Consider the following 18,534-nt stretch of genomic DNA (forward strand, 5'->3'; position numbering starts at 1 on the left):
TAAAACACAGCTCCTTGAACCAGACCCACAGAAAGCACAGAGAAGAAGAAAATTGTATCAATGGCTATGAAATCAAACCATCTCAAATGATTTGGAAAGATAAATGTCTTCTGTCATATACAAATTGATACAAAAAGAATACGGTAACTCACAGAGCAGCGTTATTCCCTACTGTCAAACCTCAAGACAGTAGTATTTTAAAGACAATTTTTTTCCCCAGGTTGTAAAATAGTTTTCCAACAAGCAATTCATACAGCACAGGTTCCAAACTGGAGCATAATATCCATACCATCCCTGCGCTAGAATGTTTGCATTATAACTAGTACACACTATGCAGGCTGCTGGAAGAAACATGCCAACAATCAGTGTCAAGCACAGTGCCAAAGCTGAACATTTTCTTGTGCTGCTGGGATGCATATGGAAAAGGAAAAACCAACTTTATAGTCAAGAGACTTACAGCTGACAGGACGTTTGGAAACTGTTCTTCCAATGGTTGGCTACAAGATTCCAGCTGAAATCAGGACCTAACTGAAACAATGCGGAGAAGCTTAGTATTTGAAATAGATCAAAAGTATAACGGTGCTCAAGAAATATTTGAAATACCTCAAATGTATAACTGTGCTCAAGAGCAAAAGCACAGCTGTCCGTTCACACATAACCTGAAAGTGACCAGTTGAACTGTGTCCAAATAATACCTCCATCCATGACAACAGCATGTTATAAACAGTTAAAATATCTGGTGCCACAGAACCTCAAAGCAATGATGTTTCAGTGCTGACAGAATGTCAGATGCACGCACAAAACAAGTTTATTACTGTGCTGGAAAACCCAAGCATTCCATTCTTTCTTATAATTTCAAAACAATTATTCTTTTATCATATTCTAAGATAAACCAATATTCTATTAATGTAGAATAGAAGAAGGTTCTTCTCGTGGCAAATGTATGCCAGCAGGACTAGTGCATCTAAACAGGCAGGGATAATGCACTGGTTTTGATGTAGCCCAAAAACTACCTAATAGTAAAAATGGAGGTAAATGACTGAAGGCAGCTTCCCAAGCTCAAGGAGGGAAGTAGTTATATCAGTGGTAATTTTTTTTTTTTTTTTTTTTTTTTTATAAACGTTAATATATTCCACGGGAAGCAAATATATAAAGAGGTAACTTAAACGTTGCTATAGTATCACAAATAAAACCATCTACAAAGTTTTGGGATTATAGTAATATTGAGTGAAAAAAAAAAAGTTATAGACAACTGGGGATATAGACAGAAGGTGATTGAAAAGCTGAATCGTTCTGAGAAAATGCATTAATTAATTTAATAGCTATTAGAGCATAATTCTATTTTTCAAACAGACTTGCAATTTAAATACAGACAAGACTTCCCTTTTTCTGTGTGCTTTTTGTTTACCTATGAATCCTTTTCTCTTTCTAATACATAAGACAATTTTCCAGTGAAGCAAAGAGTAAAGCAACTCATCAACATAAATAAATCAAGCATTAATTATCCACATCCTTTCGGCCTGTTTTTCTACACATACTAGTACTCAAATTTCATCATTCTAGCAGATTCCTCTGTGCTGCTAATGGATATACTGTGCAACTCAACAAAACAAAAAAAGGTGTTTCTGCTAAATGAAATTTAAGTCAATTTAATTTTACAGTCTGCATAGCTAAATGAACACAAATCCCATATATGCTATATGGCAGCTTAGCTCAAATTTCTTTCTAATCAATTTAAAGATAGCTTTATAACTTAAAGACAGCTGAAGATGGCTGCAGTTTATTTCAAACTACAGGTGTTTAACTAGAGCAGACTAAATTCCAACAGCTTTCTCACATGAATAAACCCATAAAATCCAAAGGGATACTACCGTATATACAATAGCTCACATCAAATTATCATAACCATGAACACAGATTTCATGCTAGACTGAGTCCTATCCACTTACCAATAATTCAAACCAAACTATTTCCTTTGAAGAAAAATTCTTAATGTAATGAAGACTATGACTAGCATTGCTCCACACCCATTTGCTTCTGGTCTGGAGACTTCCGGTCCTTCCAAACAATTCCCTTCAACGTTTCACTAACTCGGGGGGGGGGGGGGGGGGGGGGGGGACGGACATTAAAAAAAAAAAAAAAAAAAGAGACAAACACACAACTAAAATGAAAAAAAAAAAAAAAAAAACAAAAGCAAAACAACAACAAAAAAAAACAACCACAAACTTTGATTGCCTTGTAAATCTGCTCCTAACAGCTAGTCTAAATCCAGCAGTCAGGTATGCTAATGTACTCTCCATCTCTCAGGATACACTTACATTCTCCATGCCTCAATATCTGTTACATCACCCATTTCAAACTTCACTATGTTTAAACAAACTATTAATTTCTATGTTTAGTGCTGTACAACATGCACAAAGTAAGATCATGAAAACCAGATTAAAACAGCTAAATGATACTTTCCCTAAGTTATTTTCCCATACTTCGCAACTTTATCACACATGGGAAAGATGTATTGTCTCAACGACCCTGAGAAGTCAACACGTATTTCTACCAGTTGTGCAGCTTCACTGTTTAACCAAGAACTATGATTTCAACTATATTTTAAGTAACTTCAAACGTGAAAGACACGAGCAGAATCGACTGTCTCTGCATGCAGTCTACTTAAAAAAAAAAAAAAAAAACACAACAACAAAAAAAAACCCATGACATTACTAAATATGAGACAGATGCCTTATCGTCGACATTATATGGCTACAGTTATTGCCCTGTGAACTCCAGCAGAAGCATTGCCCATAAGTAAGCAGAGCAAATGAAGCGGGGGGGGGAGACACGAGAACAGGTGACTAAATGGAGCAAATTCAGTATTTGCCTTTAATACTTCTATCAAACTCTAGTCTCTGCTAAGCAAAGCTTAGAGATTCCACTAAGTCCAGGCGACACCTTTAGAAAAACACAGAATAATGCAGAAGTGCAGACAAAAAAGAGGTATATAAAAAAAAAAAAAAAAATAAAACCAAACCGTGCTGTCAAAGCAGTGGGCTTTTTTTGTTTGTTTCGTTACCGATGGCCGTGTTTTTCAAGAAGACTGATGAAAGGTAGGAAGGCCAGGGAAGAAGGAAACTGTCTGGAACCGTAACCTAAAACCAGAAAGCCTTAAAGGGGGGAAGAGGGGACGGAACAAAGCGAGAAGCGTAGAGGACGAACAGAACTTCAAACTGTGCGGGTAGGCGGCGAAAGTGTTCCCCGGCAGAATCCGGGGGCACCCGCACCTGCCCCCAGATACTCTCCCAGCCCTTCGGCACCGGCCTTCTGGCGGGCTGCAACCCCCGTGCCCAGGCGGGAGCCTTCGCCCCTGAGGGGAACCCCCCTCACGGCGGGGCCGCCACCCCCGCCCCGACACAGGCTCGGGCCTCCGCCCCCGGCTCCCGCCGGACCCAACGTGCCCGCCGCGGGCCGGCGTCCCGCCTCACCCCCGCCGGGCACGGCTCCGCTCCCGCTTCCCCTCAGCGCCGCCGCCGCCCGCCTCGCGCCGTTCCCATGGCAGCGGCGACGCACTGCGTCGCGGGGGAGAGGGAGAGTCCATTTGAGGCCGTGGGGGGTGGGAGAGACTAACCCCTGCGGGGGGGGGGGGGGGGGGGAGTGCGGGGCTTCCGCCGCGGGCGGGAGGGGAGCGCGGCCGCCCGGGCCTTCGGCATTCCCAGCGGCTGCCGGCTGGCGCAGGGCCTCCGCTGCCCGCTCTCTGGCTTTAAAGCCGACCCGCAAAGCCCCTCTGCATCAAGCAGAGCTGCTGCTGCCACCACATGCGCCCTCGACAGCCATCGGGGCCACAGGGCAAGAGCAAGGCCCTCCAAAAATCCCGAGATACAGTCGTGCGTTTACAGCATTTCTATGCCCTGGCTTTTAAGTTTTCAGAACGCACTTTCATCACGTTTTATTCTCCCCAGAATCACAGACTGGTCAGGGTTGGGAGGGACCCCTGGAGGTCATCCAGTCCAACTCCCTGCCAGAGCAGGGTCACCTACGGCAGGCGGGACAAGATGGCGCCCAGGCGGGTTTGGAATATCTGCAGAGAAGGAGACCCCACAACCTCCCTGGGCAGCCTGTTCCTGTGCTCTGCCACCCTCACAGGAGAGAAGTTTTTCCTCATGCTCAGGTGGAACTCCTGTGTTCCAGTTTGTGCCTGTTGCCCCTTGTCCTGTCGCTGAGCGCACTGAAGAGAGTCTGGCCCCATCCTCTTGCCACCCGCCCTTTAGATATTGATCAGCACTGATAAGATCCTCTCTCAGCCTTCTCCGGCCTGAACAGCCCCAGGGCTCTCAGCCTTTCCTCAGCAGAGAGATGCTCCAGTCCCTGATCATCTTCATAGCCCTCCGCTGGACTCTGTCAATGAGTGCAAAGGCGTTTCTTCAGTGAAAACTAAAACACGTGGCTGGTGTTTTCACGCTGCTGCGTGGGGTAATGCCTGTGCGAGCTGCACTCCCCGCAGCAGAAGCGGTAGGGGATGCCCTGAAAAGCATGGCAGTTGTCTCAGATTGTGCTGACTGTCCTCCCGTACCGGCCAAGTTGGAGCTGGTGTGGATCTGTCTTTCAGTAGATAAACCCAACTGGTACCTGGCTGTGCTGCAAAATGAAGCCATGTCCTCTCCCCAGCACCTGTGTGGCCTCCGCTGCAAGTCTTCTTCCCATCTCATTTCAAACGGTATTCCCAAAGCCACTGCAAAACATGCCTCTGTTTATCTTTGCATCTGGGGTCTTCTATGTTTTCATCCAAACTCATTATTTATTCAGAACTTTGTCTCTGGAGGAACCTATATACTCTTCCTGGTGATTTAGTGCCATGCTTTAAGCAGCTAAATCTAAATCAACCTCACTGAGTGCAAGGAGGCTTCGAATAGCTTTTCATACAAGTTATCCCATTATCCGCTGCTAACACTAACCTTTAGTTAGTGCTCAGGACCCAGAAAGCTATAGGGCTTCCTTGTGACATTTAATTTTTCAGAAAAGCTCTATCTATGCTCACCGTACTGGTACGTGCAGTGGTAGAACTGCGCATCACTTCTTACCTATTCCAGACCAGGTATTTATGTGTCTGCCAATAAGCAATAATGCCCATGCCATTCCCTCAAAGGATACCTAGAGTGCATGGCCAAGATAATAATTTTTTAATCAATCATATTTTTTCAGTTTATTTGCTTTGCGTCTAGCCCTTCCAATTTTGGTGGCTAGACCATTATTTATAATTGATGCTCCTGTAGGGGAAAAAACAGTCTTTACGGAAAAGATGGCATTTCAAGAAAAAGCACTCTGTTTATGATTCATGCCAAGCTTTAATAAGTGCAAACTATTATCTGTTTGAAATTTATGCAGTCTAAGCTGTATTTCATTTGGAAAATTTGCATTTGTCCCATATGTATTCAAGCTAGGAGGCACAAAATAACTTACAAGTTTTTTCTGTCTGGCAGTAATTTTCCTTCATCATCCTGGTTACAGTACAGTTTTCAAGGTTTTACCCTGACAGGCAATTCGTGTTGAGAGCCTGTGGAAACGCATATGGATTTTTTGATCTTGAGAAGGAACTGTGGTTTGCATAATGTGTATGAATCTAAAAATATGTCCTAATGCTCTCTTCTTTGAAACAAATTTGGTGTTGTTTTCTGTTTGACCAAAACTGTTTTGATGAAAAAGTAGAAATAAATTATTACCCATTTTAACAAAGTCATTCCAAAAACCTTGCAAACTGGAGCCATCTTCGGCTCTCTTACCTGGCAGTAAACAAATACTTCAGAATAAAAAGTAGTATTGCAGTCTAAGCTGTATTTCATTTGGAAAATTTGATATTGGCATCAGGAAAAAAATATTTTTAGAAGACATTTACATAAACCTCACCTTTAAAAACAACCGTTAGCTGAATATAGAGGAGGCTATATCATCTTACACCCTTCTGCCCTGTCTTTGTTGTGACAGAGCAGAGCAGTGTCCCCAGTGTAACCGCCATTAGCAATAGCCGGTGTGTATTCTGAGCCTTATTTGGAGCATTGTTTTGTAGCATTTAAACATGTTCTTTCCTGTAGGAAAACCATATTGTTAGCAGCCACGTAAATATAGTTCTTCGTATCACATATTCTGTAATAATGCCTTACTGAAAGGCATTGTACATGGAATATGTACGTACCTGTTATCTGTAAAGAATGTAATTCTAGATAAATTATGTCCCAATCATTGTTACAATACTTAAGACTACTTTTAATTACAATGTTTCTGCTAGGAAAAATGCAAGACTTTCCTTTCAGTTTATATGTAATTTTCTGCAGAAAAATTGGCATTCAACTTCCAAAACGTAAATGATTCATACTGACTTTGTGAGCTCTGGATCAAGTACTTTAGCTGGAAGAGTATCAAGAGCCTGTTTTATATGAGGTTTAGATCATTAGATTTACCTAAAAGGGAGATGAAGTAATGCAGAATTTGATGCTGGCATTCTATACATCACCATATTTATAATACGATTATTTAAGCTTCAGCCATTTTATGTGTCGTCTCTGGCATTCAGTTCTATTTTTTGTTTCATTTACTTAGATCTGATTTTCATAAACATAATTTGGTATTTTTGCAATCAACGTTCACTAATGTAGATCACACAAAATAAAGGAGTGCATGCCTAATTTCTCCTGGAGTCACTTTTCTTGAAAGTAAACATAAAGTTTATAAGGAAAAAAAGACTGAAATTCAACTAAAATCCATCTGGTGGAGTTGTGCTATAAGTTATAAACTTTCTGTGTTTTTTAAGGCTACTCCTGTTGCCATTAGCTACCTTTATTCTCATGCTGCTCTTGACAACAAGGGAAACCAGATTTATTAGCTTTGTGGGTTTTGTCTATTCAGTCCATATTAAAATATTTTTAAACCGTTTTTGAAACTCTGTATTTAAAGCTGCAGTTAGAAGGAACACCTGAGCACAGAAGCAAGAACCCTACCAAGAGTGACTTCTAGTGTTTTGTACCAACCCATGATCCTACTTTGATTTGCAATCCCTTAAATACGTTTCAAGCTTCATTTTCAAGGAAAATAAAAGGCTGTTTATTCCTGTTGTGGAATAACTGGAAGCAGCTTTTACTGATTCAGGACTGAGGAACTCTGGAACTCTGCAAAGTCTGTAAATGGATTCCCTCTGTAACTTTAGGTAAGGTACATAGGACTTGGACTTAGCCCCTCATCGCAGAGACAGAAGATAGAGAGATGAAAGATGCACGGGAAAATAAGGGCATCTGTTGAGTTCAGTACTGGGCAGTTTACAGGTAGATCAGTCATTTGAGTAATCCTAGTCAACTCCCTGCATTGCGTTCCCTGACCACATTGCCATACCATAAGGCTCAGCCCTTGAGATGGATGACTGTTGTACAATTTGTGGCCCTCAGGCTTGTTTTGGCCACTTTTACTTCCACCCAGCCTCCTGCCATTCACGGAGGAGATGAGTCTCTGGGTGCAGCTGCCTGTGTGTACAGAGGGGTTGGCCGGAGGGGAGAGCTGCCAAAGGAGGAGAGGAGGCTCCTCGTCAGAAAAGTCACTCTCCCCATCCTTCCTGCGTCTGCGGTGGGCTGTAGCACCAGTGTGCCTACAGCAAAGACTGATAAGATGGGGAGACAACACTCCCGTGAAGGTGCGATCCCAGACCCAGGTTTTCTGAGGTTGGAGAGCTATGAGTTATGTTAATGCTGAAAATGAAGAAAGAACAGAAAATACAATTCTGTTTTTTTTTTTTTCTCAAGCTCCCTTTGTTCACTTTCTGCAAACATTCAGGCAGTTCAAATTCCACTCTCGTGAACATTTACCAAAAGCCAGTGTTAAAATCTTATAAACCAGTATTTGCAGGAAATGAACTTTAAATTTGTTCTGGAACAGCTTGTTCTCGTGATCAAGCAAGAAATGGAAATAACATTGGGTTTACTTACCTGACCACGCACTACTAATACACTTTCAATAAAAGCAGGATATTTTTAGTCTTTAAGAGGAGGCCGCATTTGTTATTAGTGGTGAATTATTTGCTCCATTTTGTCATACAGCAAAAACCTTGCTTTCCCTCTTCCTCCACCATTTTTGCCTGCAGATACCTACATGGAGTGAAAGCCGCCAATCGATCAGCAGTGAAGCCTGTTATACTTTTAGTCACGTCAGATCCTGTTTAAGATAGTCTGAAGTATTAAAGCTATTTAAATGCTTGGCAACCCCTGAACAGCGTAATCCCCTTTGCTTGACAGGAGGGGGCTGGTTGAGTCTGCTGAGAAGACAAACCCAAGCAGGGTGCACGTTCAAGGAAGATGGTGGTGGAAACATGCCAGTTATCCAAGGAGCTTACATGACTCTTGTGGTCACTGAGCTGAAGCTCACGCTCCATGTCGTAAAACACTCCAGCTTTTCAGCCTGTCACTCAGTAAAAACCCTGAGCTCAAAGTCTCTATTAGTTTCGTTTGCTGCCAAAACTGTCTTTCGCACTTCCCAGAACTGCAGGGCTGCATCGTCATGTTCAATAATTTTTTAGCATTCTTCATAAATAGGGGTTTCCTTGCTCAGGCAGAGCACCGTGTTCGATTAAAAACCTTGGGCTCAACCTTGGGCTCAGCTATGCAGAAATGAACTCAAAACTGCACAGAGGAGCACACATCAAAGCTTCGGAGTTTACCTGACAAAAAGAGATATTGTTCACCTTGAGGAGTGGTGCAAAGACTAGGCAATTAATTTGTGTTTCCAAATGCCTTGAAGAAAAAACACCAGTGCTTTTATTGGCCCCGCTTCACCCAAAATTCAGTCGAAAGTATCAAAAAGTGGAGCCATGTTTCAGGTTTGGTGTAAGACCAGGTGAGTTTCAGGTTTCATTACCAAGTTTCAGGCAGCTCTATAATCTGCATCCTACACATCTGAAGGTAAAAGGGGCTGATACCTACAAAGGAAAGCACTTTGCAATAATAAATGGAAGGGATTATCTTCACTTGTTCCAGTGAATACAGCTGCTGGATAGTGTTTTATTTGTTCACTTTGTAAGGATAAAAAAAAAAAAAATGAACTTGTCTTAAGCCATTCAGGTTTAAGACAGGCTTTATCTCCCTGGTTGGAGGGAAAGATTAGCACTTATTAGAGCCTAATCTTACTCATATCCATTTATAAACAGGGCTTCAAATTGTCTAAAATATTTAAACATGATGAAATGGAAAGACTTAAGACAGCTGAAGTCTTTAAGAGGAAAAAAAAAAAAAAGACCAAAAACCTGAAGATTTATCTACAAAGATTAAAGTAGCTTTCATGGCAAAGCCCTAAGAAAATAAAATAAAAGATCAGAAGAAGGAAAACAGCAGCCTTTGCTAGTGTCTCTACAAGGCAAATTAAGTTCTAGATGTACTAAAATGTGTTAAGAAATTATAAGACTTAACCATTTAGTTGCTGTTTCATAGCCAAGGACGGCTCAACCATTCTCCTTTGTCTAACCATTCCTTTGTCTGGGTGGTTAGACAGTCTTTGCTATTCACATAAAAAGAGTGTTAAAGCATTCAGGCATATTCAAGTATTAAGAATAGAAATGGCACTTTTCCCCAAACTGTAGGAAAGAGAAAACATAACTTCTTGGTCATACACAAAAATTATAGTGGAAGAAGTGAGATTTACTCACTGATCACAGGGTGAGGCCACGTGGCTGCCGTTGCCCTGAAGGCATTCCACGTTTTAGCCCCGTGAAATTTCCACCTCTGCCCAGGGTCATCCTTCCCTGTTGCTCAAAAGCTTCACCATCATAAGCAAACATGGTCTCTTACACCCAAAACTCAGAAGAGTTTGGCTAGGAAAAGCCTTTTCTTGAAGGCTTTTCGGTAGAGAATGGGCGTGATAAGCTGGATGGCAAGATAAGCACAGTGATAGCCATTGTTGAGAGAGGCTTGCCATCAGGTTTGGTACCAACAGTGGCTTTTTTCATGTGTGTGCATCATGAGATGTGGCCATCAAGCCTGAAGATTCCCACATCAGTACTGTATTCAAACAAATGGACAGCAGGTTTTTTTCTGAGTAGACAGGGAATTGGCAGATGGTTTTTTACGGCAGGATAGGCTGAATTTGGTTTGCTCCTTCTCATCCCCAGTTACTGATTTATTATTTTTGTTTACAATAACACGCACAAACTTCCTAAAAAGACTGAAACTAGGAAATCCTCAACTGAGCTTTATATGTTGACATTCACTTGACATGGTTAGTGAGTGCATCTCTGTTTTGCAATTTATTTCTGTAATAGCTTTGTAGAGCTTCTTCAAAGCCTTGCCAAGGTATTTCTATGTCATCATCGATATTCTCTTCAAAAATTAGATATGAGAAACAGTAAATGGGCAGTTTATATGTGAATAATGATTAGCTTTAATAGTAATACCAAAGTATTTCCCATAGCCTTAGCAGAAACAGTTCAACTGTTTCACATACATAAAAAAAAGTGAAAGAATAAGACCCAAAAAGGAATGCAGATCACAGTCAAGTTTTACAGCCAGAATGCCAACATATCATCTTTTAAAGAACTTTCACTGGAATTGCTTACAAATATGAGAAAATACTGCTTATTTAGCAGGTCTGCAGGGGAAAGTGAGAGCTGCTTCTCTAGAGAAGAAGGTTTTTAATATAATCATTAAAATAATTCCATCTAGCAAAAGTTTGCAGTTTCGTTTTTGCTGGGCTTTGCAAGACTGCAGTCCTGCCAACTTTTGCTAGCCTTTTACTGTTCATTTGTTCCAGCTCCTGTATATTTAGTAGACTATGTGCAAAATGTGATAAGGATGGTTTGGTCTGCTCATGTTAAAATCCTTTTGTTGCTAAACCACAGCTGTGGCATATTGAAATAAGAAAAAGCAAAAGCTCAGATCCTGTTTTTCTGGGCTTGTAGGGATATCAGCTCTTAGAAGCTCATGTCGTATCGCTATCATTTCTAACTTGCTGAATAACTCTTAACAGGCTGTGCAGAAAGCACTGTGATCAACAGGCAGATGTTACTGGAGTCATCGACATTGAAATCGGTGCTTAGGTGGGTCAGAAAAGGTGATGGAGCAAAACTGATTTATGCATCTTCAAAGTCTTTGTTATGTTAAAAAAAAAAAAAAAAAAAGAACGTGCCGGATTCCCATGTTTAAATTGCTGGGGAACTTTCCATTATAAAAGATCTTTGCAACTTTTCCTGTTCTGTAATTAATTCTTGAATTGTTTACAGCAGGCCTTCACAATTCAGAAAAGTCTAGAGAAATGACTTTTATTACTTCTGTACAAATTTGCAACATGGAAACTTTGAAAAGATTTCTCCCCTCCACCAATTTAGTAACAGTTATGCTTAGCTCCCTTTAGGCACAGAGCTCCTGGCACTGTATCTGTGCCATCTAAATGCAGTGCACAATGGATGGGAGAAGAAAGCATCTCAGGAAGCTGATCTAAAGCAATGATTGTCCAAATTCTTTCATTGTATGCGAGAATTTCTTTCTTGTTCTCATTTTGAGAAGTGTAAATATATTCAGGTCCAAAATACTCTGCTCCAAATCCCTCCAAAAAGGGGGAAAACTTTGTCCCTTGATCATCTCAACTAAAGAGGTCTCAAATGTACATTTTTTGACCTCCCAGCAGACTCTTTTCTCCATAATTAGTTTAGGTAGGAACATCCTTCTCTCTCCTATTAGCAAGTGGGTTTTCCCCAGTCTCCTCCAGGCTCGGTTTCTGTGCTTTGTTCTGAACTGTCACTGTTGGCCTCTTTTTAAGTGACCACCTTTATTTTTTTTTTTTCTAATTGTGACTGCTTTGATAATGAATAAGAGATCAAGTCTATGAACTTCAGAATTGCGGTTAGGTCAGGCGATTTTGAACAGCAAACTGATCAGACTGGAACACCTCTGAGGAGAAATGGAACTGTGATGCGGAGTATGAGCTATCAATGATCTATTTTCCATGTTTGTACATTCATATTTTGGGCTTGGGTGTCTCAGTTCTGCCTGAATACTGCTAGAGACGCCAAAGGCTTTTACTAGATTGATTTCTTACTGTGCTTTTCACAGAAAACTATTTACAAAATGCTGTGGTTGAATATAATCATCGTAAACGCTGGTACCCGATAAGTGAGCCCTCTCTCCAAGTACAATCCCAGTGGAGCCCACAAAAAAGTCCTTACTGGGCCATAACTACATAAGGGGGTGGCTGCTAGCTACATCTGCGTGAAAATTACAACCTTGGTCGTGGCTCCACCAGAATTGTAGATGAAGCAATTAGCATATCTCAGATATTTGGCTATAAACAAAGATGTCTTTATAGTGTAAATTTTGTAGTCTAGTTATTGGATCATTACTGAGAAAAGACAAGACGGGATATCTATCAGGAAATTGCTGACAATACCCCAAATAAAGAAGAAAAAGAATCAAGTTGTGTCTAAAAATTCAACAAACAAACAAACAAGCAAGCACAAAACAAGTCTTGTATTAGGAACAAAAGAAGAAAAAAAAGGGGGAAGAAAAGCTTCACTGTAGAAGAGCTTCACAGGAGTCCTTTTTTGTCCCAAAAAGCAATAGAAATTAATTATCTCTGCTGGCATGCCAGAGTTACAGACTAAAATATTAGTCCTGCACGTAAATACAAGTGAAGATCTCCCTGTTTTAAAATTCATGTAAAAATCATTCCAGCAGAGGAATAAGATCAGACATTTTCTTCCAATTCCAGCAAGCTGACAAAAGAAAGAATTAGATATCAAGTCACAGTGTGCATGAATTAATCAATATGGATTTCAAATGCGTCTCCGTGATTGTTGTATTAAGAAGAAGAGGGAATTATTGGATGGGCAAAGAATAAGCTGCTAGAGAAACAGAATTTTTTATTCTGAAATTCAAGTTTTGTCATCTTTTTAACACTTAATGAATAAAAACTGTACTTAACTATTAATAATTAAATTGTAATTTCAGAAAATTACATCTTTCTGTCTTTGTGTGATTACTCCATACCTCTTCCACTTTTGTGATCTAACAGGCTTTTTCAGCATTCCCCAAAAAAGATGAAACCTACGTATTCAAAGGAACGGCAATATTACTTAATGCTAATCATTACTGTGAACTTTGGTTTTTCATCAACTATTAAATGTCCTTGGCATTAGAAAATACCACAGTGAAATGTAATGTCACAGAACATTAACAATTCCATTTTTCTTACCAATTAAGCTGACCTTACCTGCCTTTATTATTTATTTCAAAAATCTAAATATATAGTGTGTAATATGGTTAAACTACTAATGCACATCTCTCCAGTTGATGTAAAGTTGACTGCTTTTGTGCTACACATTGGGGCTTATTCAGCTCTTGTTCAGTAGCTAACGACTACTTAAGGTACAATTACTGATATTACATTCTTCATATAGTTCCTTGCATTCCTTGAGACTGACAGAGTTCCCCAAATGCCTATCATTATGCGAGACTCTCCATAAGTCATTTCTGAAGAGAAATGAATTATGGAAACTCTTCACCCCAATAAAAATGCCGATTGTGTAATCGTTAAAAACAGGAATTTCTCCTCTTTTTGTGGTCTCCATTTGCATCTCCTACAAATGATATTTCATTAATTCAAACCCATAACTTAAGAAGTATCTTAGTTTTCACATTTTGAATCCAATTCTGAAGAAAAATGAATTATGGAAACTCTTCACCCCAATAAAAATGCCGATTGTGTAATCGTTAAAAACAGGAATTTCTCCTCTTTTTGTGGTCTCCATTTGTATCTCCTAGAAATGATCTTTCATTAATTCAAACCCATAACTTAAGAAGTATCTTAGTTTTCACATTTTGAATCCAACACAGATCATAAAGCGGTAGATTTTTTTTTTTTTTTCATTAAAGGTATATTGTTAAAAATGGTGGTGTGAAAGGGTGTGGGGAATTTCCCGTCTCCCCCTCAGCGCTCATTTGCTGATTTCCATCATATGGTGCTGTAATAAAGTCCCCAAAATGCTGCCATATAGTAGTAAAGAACGAAATGAAATGTGGTTCTTATTCCCCAGTTCAGCAGTGCCAAACACTACTACAGGAGTACTAAGGGACTTGGCCTGTCAAGGAAAGCTGGGATGAGGAATTAGGATCCTTTCTGAAAAATGTTCCAATATAAGTACTTGTTTGTTTTAATGCTTCATTCTATTCCAAGGCAGTGAATCATCTTAGCAGAAGGACTGCTGTGAGAAGGAAGAGTAGCTGGAGATCAGTTAAATCTAATCAAGAAAATAACCTAATAGCCTTCTGCTATGTTCTAATACGGGAGCCTGCGATTTGTTCTTTTGTAAGAATAAGTCAGTTCTGCACTGAATGGAGAAATAACTTTTGGTTTTCCCTTTTTTAAATCAACTACCCAAGATCCATCTTTAGGTCACGAAGAACAGGCTGCGTTTCTTCCTTCTAAGTTGGAAATACGGTCAAGAGTCAGAATCTGCCACCACAGGCTGCTGTCCCATCGCTCTCGTTGTGTAGTTCATTCTGCAGCAAAGAGTAGTGACACAGCTTAGTAAAATATGTGGGTAAATCACAAGTTAAAGACAACTGAAAAATTAGAAGAAAGAAAATCTGCCTCAGACTTTATATGGATGCCGTGTAACATGCGTTTTCTCTAAGGACCTAGCCCAAATAAAAAACCCACCTAGCGGGTGGGTTTAACTTTCTTCCACTCAAGACGTGGCATTTCATTTTAAAACTTATGCGCAGGACGTATTGTAATTATATTCTGTTTTAACTGTAGTTGTTACTTCCCCTGCAGGCATTTGGCAAATGGAAGACTTAAAATGGCCCATTTAAGTGACAATGGATACGCTCAAGAACAGTTTAATTCCCATTAAATCATGAGAAGCGAGATGAGAGCTTGATACCATGGACATCCTCATAATTTCTTTACGTTAAGCCTTCGATTTTTACCTAGTGAAAACCAACAAAATATAATGGAAAGGAAGTACAATACCAAAAATATATTACTTTACTGAAGACTTATTTCTACCTCTTCCTCCTGAATTTCAGTAAGCCAGTCGCAAATCAGCTGAGCCGTAAGACCTCTTTTCTACCACTTCTACAGCTATACATTATGCAGAAGTGTTAAGAGTAAGCTGAACTCCTCTGGCTGTTGCAAAGTCTGATACTTCTCATGATTGTCAGAAAAATGGCCAGAATAAAGTTATGTCTAGTATTGATTAAGGCAATAATTAATATTTGATGTACGCGTAGGATGCCACTTACATTAAAATACCAGTTCTCATTCTCTGGGGAAAATGTCGTGTTGATACCTCAGTCACGGAGAACTCTTACTCACGCTGCTTATGAGCAGCCTCTGTGCTGACATTGTTTCACTCTCTTGGGAAGCAGAACTCACCAGAACGAGCCTAACCAGGCCAAAGTCTGCACTCAGAATGATTTTTGTGTTACCAATTTGCCCAGAGGAAGAGTTGTAACACAATTTGCAATCATTTCCTATGCAAAGATCAGAATAATATCAGCCACTCTCTTTTAAACCAAATTAAAAACTAAACGCAGGTGCCACACGGAGTCTGCCCACAGAAGTCTGTCACTCCTATCAGAAGAAAAAAAAATCTTTTCTCGTGTGAGCAGAAGTGTGGATACGTGTGAAAATAATTTGCGTTCACGGCAAGAATTTATGATACATGGCAGTATGTATCCTTTTAGAGATGTGTCAGTAGCGCACCATCCTTCAGAGTGTAAACCCCTTTTTATAGTCAGAATTTCCCTGCTAAGAGTCAAATTTCAGGTTGCCATAATAGCCAGGTGCATCATAGAAGTCATCTACAAGACAGGGACTTTTTGCTTGGTGAGTTCCCAATATCACAACTCCCTAAACTGTAGAAAATACCGTTCTGTATAACAGCATTAAGAAATGCTTCTGAGGGCTGAGAATCTAAAGAAGATCACTGATGTTTTCCGAGCAGCTTTCCTGTCCTTTACAGATTAGCCCTTCATGGGAACAGGCTACGGTGGTGCTGACTTCCAATCCCACTGAGCAAAGTCTTGAATCTGTCACGGATCACAAATTCATTGTAAAACAAACATTTAGGACATAGGGGAAAATGGGGAATAACTGGCAGAAAATGATTCTGCAAAAGCTGTAGAGAATTTACCATCTGTTTTGTTTTCTATCCAGGTACTTCTGGGCTCTGAACAAGCTTTTGTGTCTTGGAAATTCACCAGTTTTATAGCCGTCTGAAAAAAATTCCTCGTTGCTATGGCAATACCATTCTTTCATGATGAATCCTTCTTGAAGGTAGAGGACATTGGCAAGATTAAATGTAAATCTTTCTCTTTTTTTCTTTTTTTTTTTTTTTTTTTGGTGGTGTGACAGACAAAAGTGGCTGGAACCGGGAGAATTCCTCACCCCCAAAACGAACGTTACTAGGATCATCTTCATTTGAAAAAGATAAAGCAGCTGTGTAATAGCGTTGTTAGCCATCCACAAAACGCATCCGTAATCCCCTGAAACTCGTGGTACGGTGCCACCGACGCTGCTTTGTCAACGAGTTCCGAAGTTCTCCGCGTTGCCTTTATGCCTGGAGGCCCGTTTTAATGAAACAGAAAGTTGCGAGAGATCAATAACCATCTCCCCTTCCAAACAGCCCGTTAGTGCGATCTTTGTAGAGGCAATGGGTAAGGAAATTAGATGTCTGGGAAAACTGGCAACATCCTTGTCAAGTTCACACAAAAGAGGATGCCTTGTCATTTTATGGCAAACCACAGCAGGTGGAAGCTACCTGCGGATACAGGCAAAGTCATGAAGGCTGAAGAGTGTGTGAAAAGAATGTGATAGCAAATGTTTTCTCTTTTTTTTTTTTTTCCCTCTTCCCCCCTACCTTTTTTTTTCTCCATGCACTCTGCCTGCATACCAACACACCTCCAGCTAAAAGTACCCCAGATCAGACCCTCGGGATGAGCAACACAACAGAAAGACAAGACGTAGTAACGCTTCGCATCCCGCCCCCCCCTCAGAGCCCTCCTATAAATACAACCTGATGGGTAGAGAAGCTGCTATCGACCCTGCTTGTGTGGAATGGAAACTAAAATGAAGCCACCCCTTCAGCATTAAGACCTAATCTGTCCTTCTGCGACTCAGACATGTGCAGTGATTTACGACCCAATTCGTTCCGCCCCTAGAATGCACTTAACATCGCAAACAGGCTCAGGGACTACTCAAAAAAATTAAAACACAGCTCAGCATAAGCATGGCAAATCTGGCTGTTAACCTTATGAGTTTCTTCAAAGGGTAAGACCAAATAAAATTAATTTCAAAACCAAAACATGAAAAAAAGCAATTTAAAGATAGTGTACCAATGAGATATTTTGGTCCACTAATAAATTGATGCCAGGAGCTGAAAATATAAGTGTTTGAGTGATTGCTTTTCTGTGTGGGTAGCACATAAGAGATACAGGTGGTCTTTTAAGTCACTTGTGTGCTTTGGCTGTCGTTATTGAGTACTCATATTTTAAAGTCTTCAACTCATTGATTACATATTTGATTTTAGTTTTTATTTTTGAAGCCTGACTCAACTGCAGTTCCAAAGCATCTCCACTGATGTCACTAGCATTACAGCTAAACTGCTTTATGCCAGTCAATCACTCGGTCGGTGTATTACAGCGTATTTTTTTCCTCTCAAGTTCCATACTCATTCTATTCTTCTGATGTTGTCAGTTTTACAACCTTAGCAGGACATGAAATTCATTTAGTGTTGCGGCCACCTACTGTCAGTGCTCTGCTCGTGCCATGGTGGTTCAATAGGCAGCCCGAAAAGAGACCTTTCCGACAGAGACTGACCAGGATGCGCGGCAGCACTCAGAGAGACCGTGTTCAGTGCAACTTGTCTCTTTAAGTATTTCTAATGGTGGGGGAACAAATTGTCACAGCTAGCAATCACCTGCCTGAATGACTAGACTTGTCTTGGAGAACTTTGGTCTACAAATACACGATAAAAGCCAGGTTATGCCTTGCTAAGTTAATATTTTTGAGAGTCTAGAAAGGGCTCTGCTTGGAAACAGTGGTTCATAGCAGCATTAAATATGCTGCAGACTTTTTATTCTAAGTGTAAATCAGTGACTGTACTTGTTAAGATTATATTAGAATGATAAAAAGTAATTAAAATAGACTTACTGCCTTTCTAAGTTTTGAGATGCAAATACTCCTGACTTTTAAAAACATGATTTCATCTTTTCCATACAGTTGCACGCATTTAAAAAGTGTTATCAAAGACTATGGAATTGCCTTTTGAACTATTTTCTTAATCTTTCACTGTCTGTGTTACTTTTCTGAAACGGGACAGTTGAAAATACTCATTAGGGTAAGTTGAGAAGAGAATGGAGCTGCAGCCAAGTTCTGACAAAGGACCAGAAGCCGACACCAGAAATCTCTTGTGAAAGTAATGACTGTTTCGTTGTAGTGAGGAGCCCATGGGTAAAGTTTGCACACAGGGTAACCCTGGGGATCAGACGGTAACTGCATGTGTGGCCAAAACCTCTTCATAGG

The 18,534-nt window shown here is 40.3% G+C and overlaps 1 protein-coding gene across 1 annotated transcript; it reads right to left on the reverse strand.

Moving 5' to 3' along the window:
* Positions 1 to 14,994: 14,994 nt before the first annotated feature.
* Positions 14,995 to 16,425, reverse strand: SERPINI2 (serpin family I member 2; the record flags this gene model as incomplete). The annotated part of the gene is given in 4 exon segments (XM_082487204.1): positions 14,995 to 15,066; positions 15,068 to 15,090; positions 16,145 to 16,235; positions 16,237 to 16,425. Coding segments are annotated over 4 exon segments (375 nt in total).
* Positions 16,426 to 18,534: the final 2,109 nt, after the last annotated feature.

The sequence above is a fragment of the Vanellus vanellus genome (genome assembly GCF_965231255.1).
Source record: "Vanellus vanellus genome assembly, chromosome: 8".
Taxonomy (NCBI): domain Eukaryota; kingdom Metazoa; phylum Chordata; class Aves; order Charadriiformes; family Charadriidae; genus Vanellus; species Vanellus vanellus.